At 51.4% G+C, this 27110-nt stretch overlaps 2 protein-coding genes across 5 annotated transcripts in view; both read right to left on the bottom strand.

Annotated features, from left to right (window-relative positions):
• Positions 1-3575: 3575 nt before the first annotated feature.
• On the bottom strand, positions 3576-7059 carry ARTN (artemin). The gene is made up of 4 exons (XM_081145191.1): positions 6734-7059; positions 5004-5065; positions 4338-4476; positions 3576-4272 (listed from the first exon to the last, which is right to left on the bottom strand). Exons 1-4 carry the CDS (start codon positions 6837-6839, stop codon positions 3791-3793), a joined length of 789 nt encoding a protein of 262 aa, XP_081001317.1. The 5' UTR covers positions 6840-7059; the 3' UTR covers positions 3576-3790.
• A 2403-nt stretch (positions 7060-9462) lies between these two features.
• Positions 9463-27110, bottom strand: part of ST3GAL3 (ST3 beta-galactoside alpha-2,3-sialyltransferase 3) — a 143569-nt gene continuing 125921 nt past the window's right edge. For all 4 annotated transcript variants that reach the window (XM_081143646.1, XM_081143647.1, XM_081143649.1 and 1 more), the window contains 3 exons: positions 14500-14646; positions 14187-14333; positions 9463-10508 (listed from right to left, as the gene is read on the bottom strand). In XM_081143646.1, the coding sequence (XP_080999772.1) occupies positions 10419-10508; positions 14187-14333; positions 14500-14646 (384 nt within the window). In that variant the 3' untranslated portion in view covers positions 9463-10418. The remainder of the gene's footprint in view (positions 10509-14186; positions 14334-14499; positions 14647-27110) is intronic.

The following is a 27110-nucleotide window of genomic DNA, read 5'->3' as shown; positions in this document are numbered from 1 at the left end:
TCCAGGTTGGAGATACAATGTGACCATCATCAGCATGGAAGTGGTAACAAACCATGGGAGTAGATGATGTTGCTCAGGGAGAGAGTAGACTGGGAAGAGAGGAAGGTCTATATGAAAGCCCCGAGGAACACTTGAGAGGCAGAGAGAGGAAAAGAAGCCCAAGAGTAGTCTCAGAATGAGCAGCTGGAGGGGAGGGGTGGAAGAAAAAGACAGTATGGGATCAAGACAGTCAATGGAAGATAAGTTTTCAAGGAGGGATGACAAATTTGAGTGCTTCTGAGAGTTCAAAGGACAAAGCTGAGAAGTGGCCTTTGGATTTAGTAATGATAAGGTCACTGGTGACCTCAGCAAGAGCCCTTTTAGTGAAGGAGAGGTGGAAGCTAATACACACACACACACACACACACACACACACACACACACACACACACGTTTATAATCAGTGTCAATTTTGTTTAATGCTGTGATATATTTGAGCAGGTTTAAATGCAGAGGGAAAGGAAATATTCAATTTAAAAAGGTTGAAGAGTGGGGAGGCTTGTAAATAATTGAGACCAAGTGTCCTGATATGGCGTCCTGAGTACAGATGGAGGAATTAATCTAGCTACAGGAGGACATTAATAATAGTATCTAGAACGGGGCATGATACCTTGAGGGACATGGACTCCTAAGGAATCTGAATGAGCTTCAGCGTCTGTGAACCACCTAAAATTGTTTACCAGATTTATATATCTGAGGTTTACAAGCATTTTTTTTTTTTTGAGAGGGTGGGGGAGGATCCTTGGCTTTCATCATATTCTCTAAGGACTCTACAATTCCAAAACAGGTTAAGAAGCCCTCCTGTGAACAAGAAAGGTGATCTCACATGGCACAGTTCTCCTAGATCTGTTCTCTGATCTCTCAGCTTTCTACCCATCTTGTCCTTTTCAAGATGAGAACTCAACCAGCCCACATACACTCTGTCACAGGGGTCTCTAGCCAGGGGAAATATGGCAACCCCTGGGCAAGAGAGGGGGAAAGCAATTGGCAAGGGTAGGGGGAGCACATGGAACCCTGAACCTTGATTCTTGGATGAAACAAATCTAGAGGAAAGTTTTGGGTGATCCCTGAAGTGGAAAAACAGTCATTTCAAAGCCACCTGTAGTTTTCTGTCTTGCAAGAGGTGGTGACTTGATACTCCTCTGGAGGAGACCATACCATTATTCTTGGAAGGCCACTCAAAACAGGCAATGTCATTTTAAATGTGAAACAAAGCCTATAGCTGAAAATGCAGCTACTAGAGCCCCTGTGGCCCCCAGGGGTGAAAGCGCTCTGCCCGGTGTTGACCTCTGCTAAGTTGTAGGCAAAGAAGTGCAGCTCTTGTTTTCTTTGGGGAAAATAGCATCATCATTATTATTATTATTATTATTGAGGGATTTGGGTTGTTGTAAGCTGCAAACTGAGACTAGTTCTTGCGGGGAAGTTCCTCTTGGAAAAGTTGCCATTTCATCTGGGACATTGTGAGATGTTGGGCAATCTCCCTTGGGCCCAGAATGCAGCCTTGAGTTAGGGGGACCCTACTCCCTCAAGGACTGTCAATTTGGGGGTGTTGAGAACCAGCACCTTTGGCTTGAGTTCTGACCCGCATCTCTTGCTGTGAGCTCCAATCCATCTCCTTAAGTGGCTCTGAGAGCAGAAATGCCCACTGAGGGGCAGGGGTTGCAGGGTATGGGAACTAGGCCAAGCTTTCAAGTCTCTCCAGCAGGGGCTCACTGGCCCCAATGATGCTGGAATTAACAGGATGTCCCCCTTTACCCTCAACCAGGGCCAGGGCCCAGGCCTTTATGAGGTATGTGCAAACTGTATGGCACTGTTACCATTTTCTTTGTTGGAGTTGGGGGTTGCAGGGGTATTTGGAGACTGAGGATCCTGAATCAGTTTGGTGGTAGACAGAGGGGCAAAGGGAGTGCTTGAGGGTAGCAAGAGAGCAACGAAGTTTGGGAAGCACCTAGAACTGGGGCAGTAAACAAAGAAGAGTGGAAGCACAGGTTTGTTTCTCCTCCTTGACCCAGAATGAACAGTCGTCAGAGAGCTCTTACCAGCTCCTCACTCTGGCCTGGGCAAAAGGGGCACCTGTGCCAAAGCAGGCAGGCACTTCAGCAGTTTGGAAGGAACTTTGGTTAGCAGAGTCAAATGCCTGAGGGACCCCACCCTGAACCTGTCTCACCTGTGGTGCTTGCATGCACCCCAGTTGCAGTTAATGCCTCTGTGCTCACAGCTGCCAAATCAACCTCCAGCCCAAACCTCCCTGCTCAGCTCCAGACCAGCATATCCTGCTGCCTCCTGACGGCCTCTCTGGATGTCCCATGGTTCTTCAGACTCAGCATCCTTTCCAAACACATGTCCCCATCTTATTTCCAAAGAGGAAAATCACATAGGACAAATTCACAGGACCCAGGACACAAGGTTTCATGGGACACGCAGAGAAGCTCAGAGGGATTCACTAACTTTTTGGAGATGACCCAGGGACAGTGTGAAAGGCCAGGGTCAGCACTAACTTCTTCCTTCCGGATGAAGGTGTGTAACTCTTAGCTTCTTGTCTTTTGTCATACTGTTTGCCAAATTAAATTTAAATAGCTATTTATGTAATTATTTAATGTCTGTCTTTCCTAGTTTAACCTGAAGGGCAGAGATCATGTTCCCTTCACTTCTGTGTCCCTGATGCCTCCCCCGGTATCTGACAAATAAGGTGTACTTAATAAATATTTGTTGAATGAATAAATGAATATTCTTGTTCACCACCCAAGATGCAGGTCCCTCTTGGGGCTCTCAGTCTTTTCCTGCATTCTTAGCCCTTCGATGCTCTGTGCTTCATCCCCCCAAACCAGCCTCCCGCTGGCCTTTTCAGATGTTCTCTTGTCCTGGGCTGCTTCATGCAATGTGGGTAGTGAGCTCCCCATGCTGGACCATCTGCAATTGGAGGCAGTGAATGCACCTGTCAGGGTGCCCTGAGGGTAGGGCACTGATCAATGACTGGGGTGGGGTAATGTGTGGTTTTCTATGTCATTACCCATTAAGCACGGCCCCCCAGGATGCCTGAGGTCACAAGGGGCTTTCTCTACCAGTAACCCAAAGCCCCTGGAGACTGTGCAAGGGGTTGGAAGCTGGCGTGCCAGGGCTGGTAAAGGAAGCTTTGCCACCCACTCTGTTCCATGGCCCCTATGTCCCAGAGCTGCGGGGTAGAGGAAGCAGGTGGAGATCCGGAGGGGGCCTGTGATTGCTGAGTCAGCCTGCAGTTGGGAGTGGGAAGGTTAGGGCATGATCTCCAGCCAGCTGCTTAAACCCATCCAGCTCCCACTGCCCAGGAAAGGATTTGACAAAACACAGAAGTAAATAAATAACTTAGAAGTAATAAATAGGGGTCCAGTTCCCAGGAGTGAATACAGGTCTGCTCCAGCAAGGCACTTCAGCAGTGCGCCTGCAATGTGTCTCCTCCAGTCCCGTCCCCCCAGGGCCTGGGCTGAGGCTTCCACCTCAGACACTGCCGGCTGCCCCGGAGAGGAGCCCCGGGTCTGCGGCGGTCAGCGCCAGGCCTGTGAGAAGCGGGGCCTCGGGCTCCGTAGCTGAGGTCTCCGGTGTCTGTAGCGCTGGGACTAGCAGGGTGAGGACTGTCCTCCCTCCGTCCCTCCAGGGCTGATGCCCATCACTCGCCCAGCTGCGGCCTAGTGATGTCCGTTCGTGGGTGAGGACCCTGGTCCCTTCCAGGCGGGAAGGTCGGTTACGGCTGCCACCTGCCGGTCCGTGGGGAGGCTCAGCCCAGGCAGCCGCAGGCAGTGGCCGAGAGCCGGTCCACGGTCCGCCAGGTGCTGTTGACATCCATGAAGGAGACGGCCTGGTAGCGCGTGGGCCGGCAGCAGGGCTGGCTGGCCGGCTGGGAGCCCGGGGGCGGCTGTAGGGCGCCCGAGCCCAGCAGGCGGGCCAGGCTGAGGTCGTGCTGGGAGCGCGCGGGGCCGCAAGAGCCGCTGCAGAAGCCGAAGCGCACCAGCTCGTCGGAGCTGAGGCCCAAGCCGAGCGCGTGCACCGGCACCAGCTGCGAGCGCAGGCTGCAGTCCTGCGCCCCCGCGGCCCGCGCGCGGCCGCCCCGGCTCCTGCGGCCGCCGCGGCCCCCGGCCCGTGCGGCGCGGCCCCCGCGGGAGGGCGCTGGCGAGGGCGCGGGCGGCGGGGGCGCCGGCCGGGGCGGCTGCGGGGGCGGCCGCCGGGCTCTTCCGCCGCAGGAACGCGACGCGCGCCCACCTAGAACAAGGCGGAGTCAGTGGCGGGGTTCTGGGCCAGGCCCCGCCCCCTGCCCTCTCACCTACCGGTTAGGTGGCCGGCGGGGGGCGCTGAGGCTGGCGCGGGGCCTTCGCGGGTGGCGGGGCTGCGGGGCGCCAGGCCCAGGGAGGCCTCAGCGACACCGCTCAGCAGGACCAGGGCGGCTAGGGTTGGCCACAGGGCAGGCTGCGCGGGGACACAGTGGAGCCTCAGGGAGGAGGACCCCCCCGTGGTCTCAGGGAGGAAGACCCCCCGTGGTCTCAGGGAGGAAGACCCCCCTCCCCCCCCGTGGTCTCAGGGAGGAAGACCCCCCCTCCCCCGTGGTCTCAGGGAGGAAGACCCCCCCCCCGTGGTCTCAGGGAGGAAGACCCCCCCCCCCGTGGTCTCAGGGAGGAAGACCCCCCCCTCCCCCCGTGGTCTCAGGGTGGAGGAAGCCCAGGAAGGGCTGGGAAAACAGAGACCAGAGAAGATGGGCCTCAAGATGGGTGGGGAGAGCCCTGGAAAAGCTTAGATTGGAGGATAATGGGTCTGCTGCCTAAGGGAGCCAGGAGGAGAAATCGCCGAGGGCATCAGCCTTCCTCCACACTCCTGTTCCCTCCCCGACCATTTTCCTTTTCACTTCTGGCACCTGCCCAGGGCAAACGCTGGCCTTTCTCCCCAGCCAAGCCACCGTTCCTCAACACCAGGTGGGAGTCATCAGGAGAACCACTCACCTGCCGCCTAGGCGGGGGCCAGCGGGGCAGCATAGAGGGACCTCCACGTCCAGGCTCCATCTCTGTCAATATCAGGATCTCCCATCAGCCTAGTTGCCTTGTCCCCCCACCCTCTTCTTGATGCAGCTTGGAACATTGAGAGGTGAGTTATCTTTGAGAAGGTCATCCCTCCACTTCAGTGTCTCCAGGTGAGGAACACGGGGTTTGGATAGGTAGACTCAACCCAGGAGAAGTAGCTGCATCAGGAACTTAACTATGTGTTGGTGCTTTGCACCTGTTCTCTCTTTTTACCTGTGTCCTTACAACTCCATGAGGTAAATGGTACATCCATTTTCCAAACGAGCTCAGAGCAGCTCAGCAGTTGTCTAAGATCGCAAGGCTAGGCCCACACAGCTGGGGGGAATGGAGTGTTCGGATGGAGCTGCCAGGACTAGCTGGAGAAGGGAGTAGCTGGACCCTGTTGGTCCCACAGACAGCTTTCTCTCCAAGCCATACAGGAGGAAGCTGTGGCCTGAAGAATTAGGGTGCTTGCTGGTTGACCTGTTATCTGATGATAGTGAGGTTCAGGCCTCAACCTGTGCTGCCCACCCAGTGCTGCTGAATCTTGTTCCTCTGTGATCTTTGAACCCAGAGCCACCTGAGTTCTCTCTTCTGATCACATGTCCTTCAAGAGCCAGCAGATGGTGGGGCCTGATGGGCCCTCTAAGAACATGGGGCCTGGGCCATGGCTCCCTATGACCACCAGGGGGCAGTGTCCGCCAAGCATGCAGGCTCAAAGTGGGTGGGTTTTTCCCTACCCTCAGCCAGACTCAGGCCCGAGCACCTCCCAGGAGGGCCAGCCAGAGCTCCTCACTAGCCTGGTCTGAGAGCTGAGCTGCCCTGAGACCTGGTTCAGGTCTGTCCCCTTTCCACTTTTCTGTGGATCTGACAGCCTGGCCCCACTTCTAGAAGTTTCCTCCAAGAGCCATCCTTTCTCAGCCCAGCTGCCTTCCTGATCCCCACCAGATTTCCTGGGCCCACACTGGCTGGCACTCCCAAACACCCCTTGGGGCCCCACGAGCTGGCTTGCTGTTAGGTCCCAACTGTCACCTGCACCCTCAACTCTTAGCACACAGAATGTCTGCTTACTTGTGGGTCAGACCTCCACAGGCCTTCCTGGTGTGGTCCATCTCAGGTCCAGGTGTATTCAATTAACTGAATAGGGGCACTGAGGGGCCAGGCCAGCGACTGTTCTCACTGGTCGAGGGAAAGTCTTCAGGACCCCCTGTGCTAGGGGGACCCCAGGAGCAAGTCTCTTGAGAGCAGCTAGGTCCTCTCTGGTGGTCTGGGGCCACATGGTCCTCCCCATCTGCCAGCGGGATACTCACCACGAGGGTCCTGCACTGTGCTCTTCTAGTCACCTTCCTTGGGGCCAGTGCTAGACTTTTCCCTGCAGCTCAAAAGGCTCATGCCCAGGGCTGTGCACCTGGCAGTGCCTCTTTTAGCCAAAAGCGTGGCCTTGGCAGCCAGTCTGCACCCTGTAGCAGCAGCAGGAGCCTCACATTACAGTGGGCCGGCAGGGCCAGCACAGTCCCCACAAGCGACCAGAGGGACTGAGGGGGCTGGGAGGGGCGAAGAGCTGCGCAGCGGGCCCAGGAGAGGGAGGATGTGAGAAAGTGGTGGGGGACTCTCCTGCTTGCTCCCTCTAACCCCAGGGCTGGGATGAGGGGTGGGCCAACAGGTCGGCTTACCTCGAGTGCAGGGCTCTGGGTCCGGGACACAGCAAGGGCTTGGGCCCGAGGGACCTGCTGCTGGTGGAGCCCGTGGGCCGTGTCTGGGGGCCGGGCCCAACTCCATCCCTCAGCAGCCTCATGCCTGCTGCAGACCGGTGTCAAATTCCAGCCCCGGCGTCACCGGATCCCGGGGTGGGGCCCAAGTGCCCCCGCCCCGCCCCACCTTTCAGAGTTCACCTGGTTGCTACACCGCTGGGATCCGGTCCCCCCCTGGCTCAGCGAAGTCCCCCAAGGTGAAGGGGAGGACGCTGGGGACTGGAAAACCCGGGACGCAGCGTGGAGAACTTGAGCAGAGGCGAGGCGAGGAAAGTGGGCGTTCAGTTTGTAGACACGCGAAGCTGGGAGTTGGGAGGCCGGGCTGAGGGCGGGAGAGGGAGGGGAGTTGGGCCACTGGCCCTCTGGTTTGCGCAGTCTCCGGGGTTCTGGCTGGCCACCCGGCAGACTGTTCTCTGGTCCACCTCTAGTTTCTTCTTAGCAGATGCATCGAACTCATTGGGTGGGCCAGGCACTGCATTGGGGCTTTCAAGGTCTGACCCTGCTCTAGCTTCCCTGCTGCCCCACTCCCTTGCTGCCTGGAGCTTGGAGTAGAGACACGCCTGTAGACTCCGCTGCTCACCCACACAGCTAGGCGTGGGTGCCCAGGGCTGAAGAAGGGGTCACGGAGGAGGGGGCAGTGCTCATGCTTGAGGAGGAGCTGGAGGGTAATATTTCAGAAGCTTAATTGTGGCTATTTGGCAGGTGGGGTGGAGGTTGGGTGAGTTACATGGATAGAGGTAAGGAAAGGGCAGATGCTGTGTCATACCAGGGAGTCTGGACTTTTTCCTAATGACACTGGGGACCACCGAAGGGTTTCTTTCAGGCAGGAAAATGGTGTAACAGATTTGTATTTCTCTGGCTGTAGCGGGGAGGACAGTTTGGAAAGGACAGGTGAAGTCAGGAGGCTGCTGGAGGAGTGGAGTGGGTAGCAGAGTGGTGGGGAGAGTTGGGGGCCACTTTACTACGGTCCCTTTCAGGATCACAGCTTTTTGAGAACTGAGCTGGTGCCTGACTGGATGGGCTGAGGAGGTAGGGCAGACACTGGCATGCCTCTGGCATGGGTGACCAGGTGGAGGGGATGCATTCTGGCAGGGGAGCTCCCTGGAGGAGGGGCAGGAGCTCATGAGTTCAGTGATGGACATATCGAATAAGGAGGACCTGTGGATTACCCTAGTGGAAAAGTTCAGGATGCAACTGAATGTGAAGCCTGGAGTGAAGTGGGGAGAGCTGGGCTGGAGATGGCAATTTGGGAACTGTCAGCCAACTAACAGTTGGAAACCGTGGGTGGAAATGAAAGTGCTCAGGAATGTGTGTGGACCAGTTATGTCCTGGCTATGCACTGGAACCACCGGTGGGCCTTTCAGAACTACCCACATCCAGACCCCACCCCAGACCTGAATCAGAATTGTGGTGTGGACATGTGCTACTTCCCAAATCCACACAGGTGATTCTGGTGCATAGCCAGGGCTGAGAACCACTGCTTTTGCGACAGCAGTTTCTGAGCATAGGTGGAGACTACAAGCCAGAATGCAGAGAACTGCTGGTGGTGTGGGGGGCTTTCTACAGGCCTGAAGGACCCCTGTGGGGCAGGAGGGCAGGTGGTAAGCAGCTCCATTGTCTGCTGCCTCCCACAACTGGCTGCCGAGTTGGGGTGGCTTCCCTGGGGCTTTCAGCCATGGCTGTGGCTTACAGGCATACAGCCTATGCCCTGTACAACTTCAGGGGGCGCCCTTCACGCAGAATATGATGTGCATTGAAGTCGTGCATCATAGCAACCCAGCAGAACCCGAAGAGAGTTTCTGAGTTTGCCTGTCCCTCAATCAGGGACTTGCTTTCCCCTCAGCTGAGACTTCTGCCTGAGGACATGTGGGAAGTGGGTGGTCCTTGGGATGGCCAGGACTCTTGGATGGGGATGGTAGGCGAGAGGCGAAGAGGCCAGCCAGTCCCATTTACTGCCAAGGTGGCAGCTCTGGCTGAAGGCTCACTTTATGTCCTGAGGTGCTGGCATGTGTTCCACCCATTCTCAGGCCTGCATGGGGATGCTAGGGAAGGAAGGGGGGGGTCACATTCCACAGCCCTAAGGGGGTAAGATGGGAAGAAACATCTTTCCTAATATTTGTAAGAGTGCCTAGAGCTGGGCTGTGTCTTCCTGATCTGAGTAAGAAGAGAGGGGGGTTGAGGGGGTGCTAAGGGTTGGGGTGGGGCACATTCTTTCCAGGGCTCAACCAGGGATACCAGGAGTGGGTTAGGTCTGTGGGTCTATCTGTGTTGGGGGCTCAGCAGGGTATCATTCCTGTACTTGCAGGAACCTGTCCCTGCACTGTTGGCCCTGTGGTGACCCAGAGGCACTGTTCTAGAACTGTGGGCTTCAATCCCCTGCCCTCTGGCTCTTTTAGCAGGCATCAGGTGGACTCTGGGGCAGGCCCTGATGCCCTTAGTCTACCTCTTTTAAGGCAAAGAGGGTGCAGACTGTGTGCAACGAGAGGGGCTCCAGAAGGCCCCCGGGTGGCTACCCAGGTCCTGGAGTTGACACAAGATGTGAGAGTAACCCAGGAATCTGTGAGCTGGAGAGATGGCCCTTGGGTTTAGCATAGTTACTAAGACCCCAGATTCCTGTTTCTTCCAGGAAAGAGAAAGCAAGAGGAGGCAGGTTCAGGGAAGAGCTTTATTGCTTCCAGGATGGCTGCCCAGGATGGGTAAGGTCCTTAAGCCTCACTTCTCTCTGGTCCAGGCTCAAGGCAGAACCCAAGGACCTGGCAGTCTCACTGCTGAAACCCAGAACAGCTGCCAAGTTGGTCAGTCCAGGCCTGGGGTAATGTCCTACAGGTCAGTAGCAGCTGGGGTGGGGGCCATTCCCATTGGGCTGGGCCAGGCCTCACCTCCTGAGCTCTTAAGTTCTCTCTGCTCTAGCCCAGGTACTGTCTTGTTAGCTTAAAGGATGGCTCCAGGGTTTTCCTGTGGGACAGCTAACAGCTGGTAATGTGGGAATACCCCATCTTCTCCCCAAGAAAGGCCAAACAGTGTCATGATTATGAGCTGGAGAGGGTTGGCATGACATCCTGCATACTCCCTGCAGCTCTGGAGCAGAGTACAGGCTAGTCATGGCATCCCACTCTACAGGGAGCCCGTTGGCACCACTGCCTGACCTCTACCGGGCCTCTTTCTGCATGACAAGTGGACCAAACCTGACATCTCCAACCTGATTTAAAAATAAATTATCCCTACCCTCCCCCCGACCCAAATTCACAAAATAATAATACACCAAACACTGATTGGAGAAATAATTCCAGCAGCAGCCTTGCTGCCTAACGTCCACCTCCTGCATGCTGGGCCTGCTGGGCACAGCCAGCGGCCTCCTGGCGCTCTGGCTTCAAGAATCCAGGCTGAGAGTGAGGCCGAGTGCTGGTCTCTGAACAGACACAGCTCTGGCTGCCCTGCCAAGGCCTCGCCACCCCTGGGGCCACTCAGCACTGTCCTTCTCTGGGTCTGAAGACTCCTGTGCCTCTTAGGCAGAGCCAGACCAAGGCCAATGAAGTGGGCAGGTGGCGGTGGCTGCTGCTTGCTCGTGGCGGTGCCGGGACCTCTGTGGCCATGTGCCGGGCCCATCTCAGATGCCACTGGTAAGGTCAGTGATGACACGCGCTTTCACCAGTTTCCGCAGAAACTCTTTCTCTCGCTCAATATTGTGTGTCCAGGACTAGAAGGGAAGAGATGGAGAAGCGGTCAGGTGGGGAGCCTGGGTGGCTGCTGGGACAGAGCCCTGCTAAAATGTACCTCCCAGAGTGCAGTGCCCTCCTCTGGCTACCACCCTCTGATGCTCTGTGCCATCTCCTCCCTCCTTGGGGGAACATAACCTCTAAGCCCTTTTCCCATCCCAGAAGAACTGCCTCTTAACTTCTTATAATCTTAAGGAGATACAAGCTTTCCAACCTTGTTCCCAAAGACATCAACTCCTTGTCAAGCAGCACGTCCAAGGCACCTAGGTCCTAGACACCTTGAGGACAAGCAACTTGAGTCATTAGGTCCTGCCCAGGCCTGGGGGGTGGACCCTGCTGAAAAGAGCTGTGTGAGGTGGCTTAGTCATTCTCTGGCCTGATGTAATCCACTTTCCCAGGCCTGGGGGCAGCTGATGAAATCCTGCCTCTCAGAGGCGCCAGGAGGCCAGAGGGCAACAGGCTCATCTCACTGCTAACATGGAAATTACAGGGAAGATGCTGCTACCTTCTCCTCGGGAGGACTGCACCCAGGCTCAGGTTCTTTCCAATCCTCAGTACTCACCAGGAAGCTCTGGTGACTAAGTCTCTCAAAGAAAGAAAAAGGGTTGAATGAATGGATACCAACAGCCTTGTATTGGGACCCAGAGGCCAGCACTGGGCCTCAGCACAGCCATCGGAGCAGCCACCGCGCAGCAGTGCTGAGAACTCACAGAGCCGCCCGCTCCTTATTCTGCTCCAGGCAACGCTCTCCTGTCACTATCCTCTGCCTCAGGGAATTGCCCCTCCTCCTTGCAGACTCCTGGGTGATTTCCCTCATTCCTTAAAGATTCAAGCATCTGTCTTACCTCTTTGAAGGCAGGGACAATCTGGCACAGAGTAGGTGATCAATAAATATGTGTTGAATGAAATTAGATTTCATAGGTAAGAAGATGGAGGCTTGAAAGAATGGCAGGGCCAGGATCCAAGCAAGTGGAGCAACTCATGCAGCTCTTTACTTACCCCGCCCCTTCACCACTCCCCAGGAGGAAGCATCCCGTCTGGTGGGTCAGCTTCAAGGGCACCCACTGGGAGCCACCGAGGAGTGGAAGGGCAGCAGAGGACTGGATAGTTGATGATATTAAGGGATTATCGCTAATTTTTCTAGGTGTGACAGTGGCAATATTATTTTTTCTTTGAACCCCAATAGTGGTATTATGATAGCAGAAAATAGTCCTTATCTTTTCGAGGAACTTACTGAAATATTTATGGCTGGAATGATATGATATCTGAGGCTTGTTTCCAGGTAATCAGTGGGAAGTAAAACTATGAACGGGAGAAACAGGTGAAACAACATGTGCTGGTAACTGGGGAGGGAGGTGACAGCAACATGGAAGTTCAGTGTGTTATTCTCTATTTATGAATATGTTTGACAATTCATAATAAAAGAGTAAACAAAAAATGTCTGGCTGGGGTACAGCTCTCAGCCCAGGCAATGCCACCTCTTGGTGCTCTCTCCTTAATTCCTCCTTCCCTGCAGACAGCGCAGGAGCTTACCAGAGCCCTCAGCATTGTCTATGGGCTGGGGTGGAGTTCGGGTCCCAGGTCCCCAGCCTCAGGAGGACCTCTGATTCTGGATGCAGATGTCCATCCCATTCACCAGCCATTCTCTCAGAAGAGCCTTCCTGTCTTCATCTCTGGCCCTCTCCCCTCACCCAGTCATTAAATACTGGTGCTCCTAGGGTGCCGCCCTGACTACCTGCACTTCTCAGTCTCCCATCTCCCTGAGGTCTCATCCATGCCCGCCCTGGCTCTGAATATGCAGTTATGCTGGCAGCTCACACGTGCACTTCCAGCCTGGACTTCTCTGCTCTGTTCCGGTTCAGGAGTCTTCCATCTCTTGCCTCGGCTGCTGGGACAGCCTGCTGGCTGGTTTCTATTCCTGCCTTGCACCCTCTATTTCATGCTGCAGCCACAGTAACCCGGCTGCATGTAACTCCTCAGCTTAAAATGCTTCTGCCTCTGTGGCTCCCTCCAGCCTTCAGAGCAAAGTCCAAACTTCTCACCATGGCAGAGAAAGCCCTTCACGATCTAGTGACTGCCTATATCTACGGTCTCTCAAGTTTACCTACAAAGAGTATGTAAGAGAGCAAATTATGTAAGTAAACAGAAGCTGGGGGCAGGTAAAAGCTGTGAGGACAGTCTGGAGTGGGTACTGGCAGGGGACAAAGCAGCAAGAAGATACATCAAGAGACATAGAGCTGGAACAACTAACAGTCATGGTAATAAGGAGGCAGGGCAAGAGCCACTGGTGAGAGGGTAAGACAGTCTGGAACTGCCCCGCACCCAGGAGGAGCTTCCACTCCTGAACCTCACTCCAGGCAATAGGAGGCCCAGCCGGAAGGCCGTTACTGTTTCCCATGAGATTTCCAAGTCCTTCTTATACCCCTGAAAGAACTTCCAGTTACTTGAGGCAGCCTGAATGAACCAAAAAAGCCTAGAACAATCTAGATGGTAACTGAAGCCATGGATGGGGATGCCAATCTCCTGGAGAATATGTGGTGTGAGGAGAGACTGTCCAGGATGGAGCCCTGCCTAATGCTGACACTGAGAAAGAGAACGAGAGAGACCAACAAGTGGAACTAGAGGAACACTAGGAATTACTGACTCAGAAGCCTCAGCATAAGTGTTTCTGGGCGATCAGCAAAGGTGAGACTTCCATGTGTCCATTGCATTTAGCAGCCTTGAGGTAAGTCACTGGTGACCTTGAGGGGAGTCTCATCAGGTGAAAAGGTCAGCCAGGCTTCGAGGGGCAAAGGGCCAAGTGGGAGTGAGGAGTGCAAAGGGGACAACCCAGCAGGAGCTGACTGTCCCCACTGCAGCTGCGTTCTCACTGGAGGAGGGGGCAGTGGAGGACCTTCCGAGAGTGTGAGGCTCTGCAACGGTGCGCTGGGGATTGGAGAAGGGCGTGCAAGGACTGGTGAGCAGGAATAAGGGCTAGCTGAGATGAGAACCCCTACATTTAGAGAACTAGGATCTGCACAGACAGATTTCCTCCAGCATCCCCACACACATGGTGGAGCAGGGGAGATCCTCCACACACTAGCCCAAGACGTCCAGGTTCCGGGCTGGGATCAGGGAAAGGCTAGTGGTAGAAATGAAGGGAGTTGTAAGAGAGGTCCCAATTCTCCACATGGCGTCTGGTTGTGAGGGCAGAGATGTAGGAGAGGCTGGCTGGCAGGCTGGGAGAACTGTAATGCTTCTTCAACTTTAAGGAGCCCGAGTATATTGGTCACCTGGGAGGTAATTTTGGGTGGTAACGAGCTTCAGTACTTGGCTGTAGGAAAGGGTGGTGCCAAGATTAACATATGATGGCTGGGGAACAGCAAGGAGAAGGCAGGTGCAGGACCAAGGCAGGGAGAGGGCCAGAGAGGGAAGGTTCAGGAAGGAAACGGGGAAGGGAGTTCTGAGTTCTTGGGAAGGCTAGGGAGGGAGCACAGAGGATGCTTCACGCTCAGAGGCCCGCAGGCAGGGATGGACCTCTGGCATCCCAACTTAGCTGGCTGGGGTGGGTAGCACCTTCCTGGGAGCTCTGGGCAGCCAGAGCAGCCACTGGCTCCTCAGAGCCTGTCCTCTGTGCGGGAAGTGCCCCTCACCCGGCCTGGCCCCATCCAGTCCCTCACCGCTTTGATGGCTGCCATGCGCACGGTCTCATAGTAGTGCAGGGGTGCATTGGGAGTGCTCATGTCGTAGCCAAAGCCTGCAACTGCCACCTCATCACAGCCGTGTAGTGCCATGGTTACTGCCACACTGCCAAGGGTAGGGATGTTCTGGAGGAGAGGAGGGAGGAGGCGCAGAGTTCAGTTGGAGGGCTGAGGCTGAGCTCCATTCCTGAGGACTGAGCCCTCAGTCCACACCCTGCCGCCCTGTCCTTCCTTCCCAAGGCCCCTCTGCCCCAGTTCCCCTCCTCCCTCTCCTGGGGCCCAGCTGTCTCACCCCGCGGCCCATGAGGCCGTTGTTGAAGGGCAGTCCAATGAGGGTGAAGGCAGCTTCCTGGATGAAATACGGGTTGAGGATACGAATCTCTGGGGGCTCCTTGGGGACTCGAGTGGCCACAGATTTCCAGAAGCCGTCCGAGGCACTCTGTGGACATAGCACAGGTGGGCGTGAGCTGGGCACACAGCTTGTGATGGGACTGTGTGTGGCAGGGAGCCAACGTGTTTACAGGCAAATGAGAAACAAGGTGGGGGGCACAAAGTGACACTGGAGAACCTGGGGCATGTGAGATAAACATAGATGGTAGAAGGAGGACCCGGTGTGTGCTGGGGATGCGAAATATGTTGAGACAAGGGTATGTGGTGGGACCAGTGAGCATATGGTAGGACCCAGTGTGTAATGGAGGACCCAGAGTGAGCTGCGTGGTGGGGGCACAGGGTGTGGGGGTGGGCTGCTCTGGCCTGAGGGGGTTCTTGGGTCAACAGGAAAACCCAATGGTCCAGCTGTCCCCCAACCCCTTCACAGCTATTAAGGGGCCCAGGAGGAGCCTGCCCTCTCTCTCTCCTATCTGCTCTGCTGGGCTCGTTTCCTTTCCCTTCTGTTGTCTCTCCTGGCTCTCAGTCAACTGTTCTAAAGTGAACCTGAAAAATAAAGACAGAATGTGAGCTAGTACGGCAACCCGGAACAGCACTCAAATCCCAGTTCTGCCACTGACTAGAGCTGGGTGACTTTGGTCAGTGGCAACTCTCTGAGCTTCAGTTTCTTTAACTGCAAAAGGGATCATTCTTCCCTGAGACCTCAGTACCATATAGGAAAGGCATCCGCTCTGAAAGCTGACGTCCCAGTGTGCATTCCGCGGCCACAACTTCCTCTCCTCCTCACTCCCTCCCTTCCTCTAATCCTCTGCCCTGCCTTTCTGTTCAAGACCCTGAAGCGTATCACTTCAGCCACTCTCTCCTGAGCTCCTCAACTCCCTGCCCTTTGCCCTTCTACTGCCCCAGCCCAGGAAAGCCCTGAACTTGGCATCAACCCATTCATCAACTCTTTACCACCCTTAAAACTGGGCTCCTGCGGACTGCTGGAGAAAGTCACAGACCAGCCCTGTAGACTGGAGGAATCACCAAGCCAGGGAATCCAACCTGGTATTTCCAGGGAGTTTGTTACTTGCTTAGAAAACCTACCAAGAATCAACTTAACTTAATGGATAAAATGATTTAGTAATAGGATCTGCGCTCCAATAGGAAAGTAAAATCACCAGACAGAATACAAAAGAGATCCCATTTGCAATCCAAACAACAAATAATCAAATACTGACCAATAAACTTAATATGTGGGACCTATAGTTAGAAAAAAAGCTACAATCCTTTTTGAGAGATGTAAAAAATGACTTGAAAAAAATGGGAGACAAGCCATATTTTGGATGAGAAGGCTGAATATTAACACAATGCCACTCTCTGTCAGATTAATGTAGGCTTAACATAATTCTAAGAAAAATCCCAACAGAATTTCTTTTTTGAAATTTACCAACAGAATTCTAAAAACCCGGTTATCTAGATATTTAACAGGTAAAAACAGCCCTCCCAAATTTAAAAATTAGATAGTAGAGTATATTACAAATTTCTAATTATTAAACATTGATAGATGTCTAAGAATCAACACAAAGCCCAATGAGACAAAACAGCCCAGAAGCAGATCAGTCTGTGTGCACACACGCACTTAAGTTATACAATAAAGGAAGCTGCACCATGAGTGGGAACAAGGTGATTTTCTCAGCAAGAGACATTTGAAAATTGGCTGCTGCCCTGGCCGGTTTGGCTCAGTGGTTAGAGTGTCGGCCTGCGGACCGAAGGGTCGCAGGTTTGATTCCTGGTCAAGGGCACATACCTCAGTTGCAGGTTCCATCCCTGGCCCCGGTCAGGGCTTCTGTGGGAGGCAACCAATCGATGTGCTTCTCTCACCTTGATGTTTCTTTTTTTCTTTCTCCCTCCCTTCCACTCTCTAAAAAAATCAATGGGAAAATATCCTTGGGGGAGGATTGAAAAATAAATAAATAAAATAACTAAAAAAAAAAAAAAAAAAAAAAAAGAATTATGAAAATTTGCTTAGATAAAAAAGATCCACTTATTTACTCTCATGCTAAAAAAGTAAAATGAAAAGAAAATTTAGATGTATATTTTATTATTGAGCTTCCTAAATATTAACGCAATGTTAGAAATAAAAAGGTAAACAAATTCTGACTTTGTAAACATTTTTAGTGCTTTGGTACATCAAAAATATGATAAGCAAAATTAGGAAGGAGACAAAGAAGTGGGAAAAATTTTGTCACAAATAATAATACATATTTTAAAAATTCATGAAAAATAAATGAGACCTCATAAAAATGGGAAGAGAACATAAAATAAGGTTTGTAAGCGTGAAAAACTCAATAGTGACAAACATGCAAATTAAAATAACCAGATACTATTTTTTATCCTCTGAAATACAGGATGGGGCAAACGTAGGTTTACAGTGGTTTGTATGGAAAATACAGTAATTAATAATTAATACAAGATTAATAAATAAGTGATTAATAAATAATTAATACAAGAATAAACTGTTTCGTGTACTCGCAACTATAAACCTACTTTGCCCACCCTGTATGCCTGTGTATCCGTGCGTGCATCTCAGGGCCTGTGGTGCTGAGCCGAGGTAGAACTCGCCTCCACTGCCGCTGGGGTAAAATCCGGCACAGCCTTTCTAGGAAGCAATCTGGATGTGACTCTAAAGTTTCAAGCCTGTTCATAAATGATGACTGCAAATTTCTCTTCTAAAAGTAATCAGAATGGTGAAGACCTCTGTAAAAATCTGCTTATTACTGTGTTATTTATAAAAGTGAAAAACCTGAAAAAAATCCAAAAGTTTACAATAGAGATTTGGTTAAACAATACATCTCTCTAAGTAAATGTTACAGACATCAAAATAATGTTTTCTAAGAATTTTGTCACAGGGATATACATAACATATCTAACCAGCCCTCTGCTGGTTAGACACCTAAACTGTTTCTGGTTTCCCCATATCTGCTCCTGCTCCGTCTGTGCTCCCTACGTTCTAGTGCCCTCCAATGAACCAGAAACCTCAGAATCAACTTTGGATTAGTTTTCATCTCTCCAGCCCATCCTGTCCTACTGGTCATCTAATTCTTTTGACTCTATCTTCTTAAAATCCCACAGACCCGTCCCTCCCTTCCAAACCCACTGCTACCAGAGAAGTCCAGGTCTCATCATCTTTCAATGGGACTATCCTAATGACTGGCCATTCATAGCATCTGTCTAGTTGACTGCTCAGAGCCCAGAGCCCAGCAGAGTGACTGGAACATAAATTGTGAGTAATTGTTAAAGTCCACCCATTTAGTCAACAAACATGTAACGAGTGCCTCCCAAACCACTTTCCACTCTCTGCCAGATAATCTTTCTATGTACGAAGCAGATCAATCACATCACCACTGCCCACAGATCTGAGTTTTGCAGCCCGTAAGCCCCGTCTGTCTCTCCGGTTTCCATTCCAGCCCATCGAAGTCCCCACCTGCTAATTCATGACGTCATGCTTTTGCTGATGCTGCTCCTTCTATCTCTAATGGCCTTCCCACATCTATCCACCTGATTCAATCTACTAGCATTTTAAAGACTCAGCATATCCTTCTTCTGCATGTCCTTCCTAACCCCATTCCTCCCCAGGCATAAATGACCTCTAACCTTTGGGAGGTGAAGGAATATATTGTTAAGTCTGCTATGGTTTGAATGTGCCCTTGCCCCCAGGTCCCCAAAGTCATGTTGAACACCTAATGCCCAATGTGGTGGTATGAGGAGGTGGGTCCTTTAGGCGGTGATTAGTTCATGAGGGTAGAGCCCTCAGGAGTGGAATTAATGCACCCTATAGAAGAGGTCCCAGAGATCCCTTGCCCTTTCCATCAAGTGAGGACGCACCAAAAAGAAGGCAACCTGTGAACCAGGAAGCCCTCACCAAATACCAACTCTGCCAGAACCACGATCCTGGACTTCCCAGTCTCCAGAATGGTGAAACATAGATTTGTTGTTTATAAGCTGTCCAGTCTGTGACATTTTATTATAGCAGCCTGAATGGACTGGATGAAACTTCAGCTCTGGTCACTCACTGTATGGAGACTCTGGGAAAGGAGCTCACCGTTTCCTTAGGATAAACCAGGATACTAGCAGTGTTTATCTTATGGCTCTTGTGAGAATTAGATAATTCAGGCTGAGTGCCAGCTCACAGTCACCTGATCGGCTGTTATCATCTCCATCATTAGTGGTGTGTTGTGACCCTAAGCCATGCAGGGTTGAGGCTCACATCTGATCCACCTCTGTAGCCTGGCACAGCACCTGGCAGTATGTGTTAAAGGAGACACGGAATCCACCCAAGGCTCCTCCATTGCTCTCAGCAGCAAAAGAGAGCCCCCCCCCCACTGGTCAGGACTTCTACAGGCTTGCCTTCCACTGCCTTCAGGGGACTGTCTCTGCTCCAGCCATGCCCTCCTTGTGTCTCCCCTCCTCAGTGGCAACATATCTTTCTCTGGTAAATTCTATCTGTCTTCCAAGGGTCAGCTGAAAGGATAGGTCCTTGGAGCCAACTTCCCTGTGTCTCAGCACCAGTGAGACAGAGCAGACCTCAGTCCGTCTTGCTCCTGTGCCTCCCTCTTTGTGTGCAAGTGAGGTAAAGGTAGGGATACCAGAACCCAGTAGGAAAGGGAAGGGTAGAGAAACGGGACCAAGATCTTATATAGAACTGGGGAGAAGCCCCGCCTGGGAGAGCCAGATGTGGACCGAAAGGAATGGCAGGTGCCAGCCTGTGCCAGGTGAGGCACAGCCCCTGTCCCCTCTCCAGAGCCTGGCAGGCCCCAACAGTGCCCCACCTGGGGTTCCTGCCCATGCGTGCCCCACACACACCTAAGGAGGAAAAAGTGCAGGGGCTGCCTGGGAGGGGTAGGGAGAGCCAGGAATGGGCACAGCTGGGGGTGTGTGCCAGGCTCCAGGCTAGTTTTCACAGACATTATTTACATCTCATCAACCTTCACCACCTTCACAGGTACAAACTTAAGATGAAGCAACATGTTCAAGGTCATGCAAGTGGCTGTGCCAAAATTCAAACACAAGCATCGTGACTCCAAGATGGGTGTTCTTTCTGCCTTAACATATTATCACAACTGTTCCCATTTCAGGAAGACTAAGGTAAGGGTCCCACATCCTGTTTCACAGAGAGCACTTGCCCACGATGCACACACAGCTGGGAGAATCTGGGCTGAATCCAACCTCAGAACCTGGGTATGTCCATGACATGAGATGCCATCTCTGAAATCATGTCTTCAGGCTTTTCCCATGTGCTAAAAGTCCCGTATGCAAACACTATGTGAAACTGTAGGAGGTTACCCTCTTTCAGTGGGGAGGGAAAAGCTTCTGCCTCTCTTCCCACCTTCACTCTTTCCTGGGAGGAAAAATGACTGATCTGACTGCTTACATTTGAGTACAATGAGTGGGTCACACTTACTGGTATGAGGTGAAAAGTCCTCCCCACCCCTCCCCCAGCTCTCTTTAACTCCTTGCTCCTATGAAGCAGGGAGTATGTGGAGGCAGAGCCTGCCTCCTTGGGGCAGCATCCTGGTCTCTGCCTCGCTCACCATGTGCTGGGAGCTCTTCAGATCAGGCTTAGGGCCGGCCACCAGGGCGGCATAGAAGATGTTGGCACTTGGGGCAAAGGAGGCCTGTGCCCTACATTAGATCACTGGGGACTGGCACAATCCAGGATTTCTATTTTATTTTCCCCATCTGTCACTGTCCTGATGCAGAGCCCCTTCAGGAATTTCAGGGAAAGGAGGAACAGTAAGACTATAATGTGATTTGGGCATTTCTGTGTTTCCCCAGCTATAAAAAAATATCCAGTACTAACAAAACCTCAGCCCGTCTCCTAAAAGAAAAGCTATGGCTTTTCTTCTCAAAACACACACACAGGCACATGCACATTACAGTTTGCATCCTACTGCAGGAGGTCACACTAGGAAGTGTGTGGTACAGTGGGACATTGTGGGCCCTGGAGTTTGGAAAGCCTGGGTTACATCTGGATGCCACATCTGTGTGACCTGGGCACGTCCTGTAATCTCTTGAGGCCTCGAGTTCCTCATGCATAATAGGAATGACAAGACCTACTTCCCAGACAGTTGTGAAGATTACATACCACATTTGGCATACAGTAAGAGCTCAATAAATCTTATCTATGATGATCATGAGTGAGTGTCACAGAAGCCAAGAGAGTGAAGCTGAGGGTGTGGTCGGCGATGCCAGGTGCCAGTGGGAGGCCGGTTCACAAACACATATATTCAAATGGGAAGCCAGATTTTCCCTCTGGGTTCCTGCAGGAGGGCAGTGGGCACTGCTGCTGGGTGACACTGCCAAGCCTGCCACCAATCAAAGCCCTGGCCCAGGAGGCCTAATCAAATCTGGCCCAAGGCCTCTCACATCTCATCTCCCTGACCCACAGGACACAACACAGAGGCCTACAGATGCCAGTGACGCTGGCCCTGGAATGGTCAGACCTCTCTGCCAGGCCAGCTGTGGACTGCATTCTTTGTTCAATCCCTCCTCCTCCAGGAATGTCTCTGCCTCAGTCAAGTCTGGACTCAGCTCATGTGTGTGCAGCCGCCAGTCTCCTGCTGATGCAACTTGTTCTGCTCTTGTCAGAACAGCCAGGAGCAATGGAGGAAAGCATCTGGGAAGAGCGCCTTCCCAGCCAGGCACCGCAATGTCTCCCGTGCCCTGCAGGGCTCTTCCTTCTGCTCTGTCAGGAGAGAAGCAGTCTAGGGGCCAAGGTGAGAGGTCTGGGAGTAGAGAGACTGGCCATGGGCTGGCTTCCTGCAGTCAAGGGTAGGGCAGATGGGTTCGCTCCTTCTGCTCCCTGCCTCTCCTGCCTTAGGGCAGGTCACCAGCTCTCACTGGGGTCACCCTGGCAGCCACCAGGTCTCTCTGCCTCCATCACGCCTTCCTTTAATTCCTTCATTTCCCCACACAAATCTGATCTTGACCCTCTCATGGCTAAAATCTTCCGTGGCTTTCCACTGTTCACTGAGCCAGCTTGTCAGGGTAATTCAGAGCGTAGGTCTGGTTTTTGTTTTTCTTACCCCAAAGGAGTTTGCAACCCAGTGGAAAAGACGGTTGCATACAAATATCTCAGTACATACATCGTATGATTGTTATGAAGTGAGAAAGAAACAGAGGCTTAAGACATCTGCTATACTTATTTAAAATATATACATATAAGACATATCTACAAAATATTCACATGCATAGTACATAAGCTGGGAGGAGGAGCCAGGCGACATACTAAGTCTGAGCAAAATGAAGAAGAGCTAGGAAAGACTGACAGAGCTAAGGTTAACCTGGATCGACCGATCAACAAATACGAGTGCCTGTTAGACATAAGCCACTTGCTTTTTGTACAAATATATGCTATAACATTGTAGGACAATGAACAGTCCTCAAAACAGGGATTATAATAATATGAAAGGAGACCTTTAAGAATATCTTGTCCAGTCTCCTAAAGAAACCAAGGCCCAACAGGTCTGTCTTCTTAACCAATCTATTTCCCTCGAGGGATGTCGCCACCATTTTTCCTAACTCAGATGGGAACCCTCATTCTCCTTTGTCCCCAGGAACCAAGCAAACACCCAGCCTGTGGCTGTGGCTTCTGTGCAGACCATCCCACCACTGTGCCCTTCCCGCCATCACGCTGTCAGCCCGCCCCTGTGTGCAGACAGGGATGCCCCAGTAACTGTTTTTGACCTGACACCCTGACTACTAAGCCCACGCCCCTAGGCAAGTTCTCGGCCCTTTCTAAGTCTCACTATCCTTGTCTCCAAAAGGCGGGAAATGGCTAGTTTACTTGCACCTCACTGTGTGTTTGTGCTCTGACAATTAAAAGTCATGCACATAATATGTTTGGCACAAAGTCAGCTCCTTAGCTTTTGCTACTATTAGTCCTCAAGATAAAGTCCAAGCTCCTTGATGTGACTCTGGCTTATAAGACCCTTCACTGTCTGTCCCCTGCCTTCTCAGCCTCATCTCCAGCCCTCACCCCCTATCCACGTAGGCTCACCCCTCACATTTGCGCAGCCAGGGACAAAATTACAAATGGAAGTCCATGTACCATGTGCCTACATTTTAGATTCTAAATATTTGAAAGTTACAAATCAAGGCATCAAACTATTAAATAAGATATACTCTATCCTCCCATGAAAAATGACCTGGGGGCCAGGCTTGAACGCAGAATTCTGACTCCTAGAGATCGGTGCTGGAACCTGGTGGTGCATGGAGAGCGAGGCCCAGCCCGCCTCCCTCTGTTCCCTCTTGGTCCCATCCCACACCATGAAAAGTACTGTGCAGTGTGTGGACTCCCAGCCTGCACATCCAAGTTCTGTTCACAGCCTCCGCAAACAGCCTTCCTTGGGCTTAGGGATGTGCACAGGGAAGTGTATTCTGCCCCCAGGAGAATGGAAGTGAACTTGGTGCTGACTGAGGGCACGGGATTCTGAGGCCTCTAGTACCTGATAATGGTCTAGCAAAGGAGGATGGGACTGCAAAGTCCTCCTCACTCCACACAAAGGGTATGGCTGGAGGAGAGCTAGGCACCCCTCTTGCCCAGCTCTAAGGGCACTACTGCAGCCATGCCACACACCAGTTATACTCAATTATACCACTTTTGCCAATGCTGTTCTCTGTGCCTGAAACTTCATCATCATCTGGCCAACAACTATAAGAAGCCTGGGCAAGCAGCCTGTTAGGGGTCAGGGCCTATATAAGTGTCCTGGAGCCCAAGAAATGGGGTGGCTGTACCTTCCTGAGCGGGGTGGCATGTGTTGCCCTGCACCAGGCCATGCTAATCTCATTTCCACACTCATTCCTGGGCACTGTGGCTGGGCATTTTGCCCAGTAGGCAGGCAGTGCTTGCCTTGCTGAATGTCACTTCTCCAAAGGAGATTGTCATCTGCAGATGAGCAGTGTCACGTACACTGTCTCACTTACTCCTGTTAGTGGTGTAACAGGGAGCCACGCAGGGAAGCTTTTACTTTCTCCATTGTACAGGAGAAAATGAAACTCGAAGACACGGGCTGAGGCAGAGGAAGAGAATGGTTTCTGCTCTCAATTCCAAGTCCAGTGCTGTTTTACTGACTTCACCTGCACGGAAGGATCAAGGGCGAGAGTGGCGGTGATGCTGGTCCAAGTGCCCACACCCCCTGCAGGGCGGCTGGACCGCTGCTCTATAACCCAGCAAGTAGGTGAATCATAATTTACATTATAAACTCCTTAGTTTACGCTTAGGTTTGGCCATTACAAATAACACTATAGTAAAAATCTTTGTGTGCAGATTTTTCCTTCCTTTGGGTGATGGAAAAGAAGTATCATTAGTGGGAAGTATCATTTCCTTTCTAAAAAGCTTGTCCCCATTTATACCCTGACCAGTAGCCTCTGAGAGCACCTGTCACTGCACTCTTGCCAAAATCATGTATTACAATTTAAACACATTCTTTAAAGATGTAATGGGTGATAAATGGCATCCTGTTGCTTTCACATGAATTTCTCTGGCTGCAAGGAAAGTTAAACATATTTCTGTTGTTTACTAGTTTTATTTCCTTCTGTGTGATCTGTTTAGTCTCCTGCCTGTTATCTGCTGGGGTCCTAATGGTTTTCTTGTCAACTTTCCCGATAATAACTATATGTCTGCCATATTTCCTAAATAGACTTTCAGTCTTTTTGTTGTTGTTAATTTAGTTTATATTTTCACATATTATCACATCTGATTTCTCCTAGCACTTCTGTCCCTTACAAGTTCTTTTCCCTCCAGGGAGTCAATTTCTATTTTATTTTCTTCAAAACTTCCTTTGGCTGTATTTTATCTTTTACTTTTTAGTCCATTTGGAATTTATTTCGATGTATGCTACAAGGAGGGTCAAAAACCTTTTTGAAAGCTATATTTGGAAAACACAATAAACAAACAGAGGAGCCGGCTCGGGGCCGATTTTGTGATGCTGACAGACAAGTGAAAGAGGCAGAGCGCCAGGGACTGTTTAGTTTTCATTCCTTTATCAAGGACAATGATCTTGGAACTACAGAAAGGAGATCAAACATGGCTAAGAGGAAAGAGATGCCTGGGAGAGGCAAGCAGAGAGCAAAAGGACGCACAGAAGAGTGTGAATCTAAAAGAATGATCTCCCAGGGCAACGAAAGAAGAAAAAGACCTCACTGACAGGCAGAAGATTTGGGTTGGGATCCTGACTGTGCCAGGAGTTACTGCCTTACTCCAGGCCCCAGTTTCCACATTTATTTATTCATTTATATATGCCAACTATGTTTTAAACACTCTTGGAGGTGATGGGCTAACAGAGACAAACAGGACAGTTCCTGCCTCCCAGGGGCTTGTAAGAGTTAACAGATAAGGAAACCCTCAGGTATAATAGAGTAGGGCTTGTTATGGGGGAGGAATCAGAGAAACTGAGCGTGCTTCCCAGGATTTTGGCCATGAGCTTGTAAGAATCAAGGACTATCCCTAGAACTAAGCACTGTACACAGTAAATGCTCACTGAATATTTGCTGGCAAGCTCTTCCTTTAAAGCAGGGGTGGGGAACCTTTTATCTGTCAAGGGCCATTTGGATATTTATAACGTAACTCATGGGCCATACAAAATTATCAACTTAAAAATTAGCTATGATAAAAGCTCCTAGATTTATTGAATTTTGAGTCCTGCCTGCAGTTGCCTTGGCAAGGCCAGACCAAATGATTTTGTGGGCCAGATGCTCACCACTCCTGCTTTAAAGGAAAGCAGAGGCTAAGTCCACTGGATTTAGAATCAGAAGGTCACTGCCAGTAGAGAGGTTTGGAAGCTTGGCTGGAGAGGGTTGAGAAGTAGAAGGAAAAAACATGGAAATGCATCATGGACAGACAGGTGATGCCTCTTTCTAGAAACTTGAAAGAAAAGGGAAGGAGAGAGGGTGAACACAAGCTAAAGAAAGGGCTTTTATTTCTAGGGTGAAAGAGACCTGAACAAATTTATAGATGTGAGAGGAGGATCCAGTAAACAGGTGGCAAAAGAGATAAACAAAATAAGACAGTTCCTGAGAAGGTGGGAGCAGATGGCATCCAGAGCACCAGACAACTGACCTCGAACAGGAGAGGCACAGAAAGGAAGGTGGAGGAGAGGTGTAAGGGTGGGTGGGGGTGCAGGCTAGTTTGCAGATTGAAGGCTGGGAAGTGGAGAGTTCCTGACTGGTGATGACCTTTACTTTCCCTGCAGGCTGGGTGTGAGATGTCTGCTTAAAACAGGGATAGAGGTACAGCAGAACTGAAGATGGTGAGAGTAGGTTCTGAGAACGACGACAAGGGAAAGGACACAGGAGTGGGGAGCAGCAGCAAGATGCTAATTGGGTAACACTACCAAGTGTTGCCATCTCAGCTGCAGCTTCTCTTTCCACGGGTGACTCCCTGGCACTGGAATGGCTGGATGAGAAGTCATGGGAAGAGGAAATAGTCAAGTGAGAAACAGTATTTGAAGCCTGGGGATCCACATGATTGTGGTGATTTACTTGGATTTGCTGAATGCATGAATCAATGAATAAATGGGAGGTGTTACAGTGCGATGGTTACAGTGGGACAGCTTTGGTCCAAAACACTGTTCTACCACTTACTCACAGCACTGTCCGAACAGGGCTGCTGGGATGGCTGGCTGACAGTGCATGTCAGTCAGGTAGTCCGGGCCCAGCAGGTGGAAGAGCTCAGCAATGGTAGCTCTTCCCATTCTCATAGGCCATGGCAGGTAGGAGCCGATCAATGGAGGGCTCTAGGCAGGAGGGTGATGTGGTCAGATTTGTCCCTGGAACCATCAGAGCTGAGTCTACATTTAGCTCTATTGCTTAACTAGTTTTATACTCTTGAGCATGTAACTCATCCTCTCTGTGCCGCAGTTTGCTAATCCCCCAAATGAGGATAATAACAGTACCCATCTAGTAGGAACATTATGGGAACGGGATGAAGGAATTCAAAGAAGGCTGGTAAACTGAAGAGCTTAATAAATGACAGCTATGATGAGCATGATGGATGCAGGAGGAGGAAAAGGAGGAGAGAAGGAGGCAGGAAGGGGAAGAGGTGGCGGAAGGAAGAGAACACTGATGACGATTATGAGACAGAGTAACCAAGGGGTCACAGACAAGAGTGACAAAGAGGAGCAGGGGGTGGCGATGACATGAGTCCCAAGTCCTGAGCACTTTTTATCTGAGGGTGGAGGAGCAATGGTTAGGATGTGGCAATGGGGAATGAACACGGGGTAAGGGGTATGTGTGAAAGAGTGGTATCCACCGGAGATGGCTGCAAAGGAAATGGTATCCCAGGAGAGCTTGTCTCAGAGGTCTGGAAAGGAGGCAGTGGTGGGGTGGGGACCATGGCTGCTGGCTCAGGACAAACCTCGTCAAGCAGTAGAGTCCACGGTGTGTCCCAGCCTCACCAACCTTTTTAGGTGCCCTGCACTGAGTGTCTCTTAAGGAGAAGTGGTGTGAATAATGAGCTCCTTCTGGGCACAGCCC

This window comes from Miniopterus schreibersii (assembly GCF_964146895.1).
Source record: "Miniopterus schreibersii genome assembly, chromosome: 8".
NCBI lineage: Eukaryota > Metazoa > Chordata > Mammalia > Chiroptera > Miniopteridae > Miniopterus > Miniopterus schreibersii.
The sequence above is the reverse complement of the archived record's forward strand: the minus strand, read 5'-3'. Positions and strand labels throughout refer to the sequence as shown.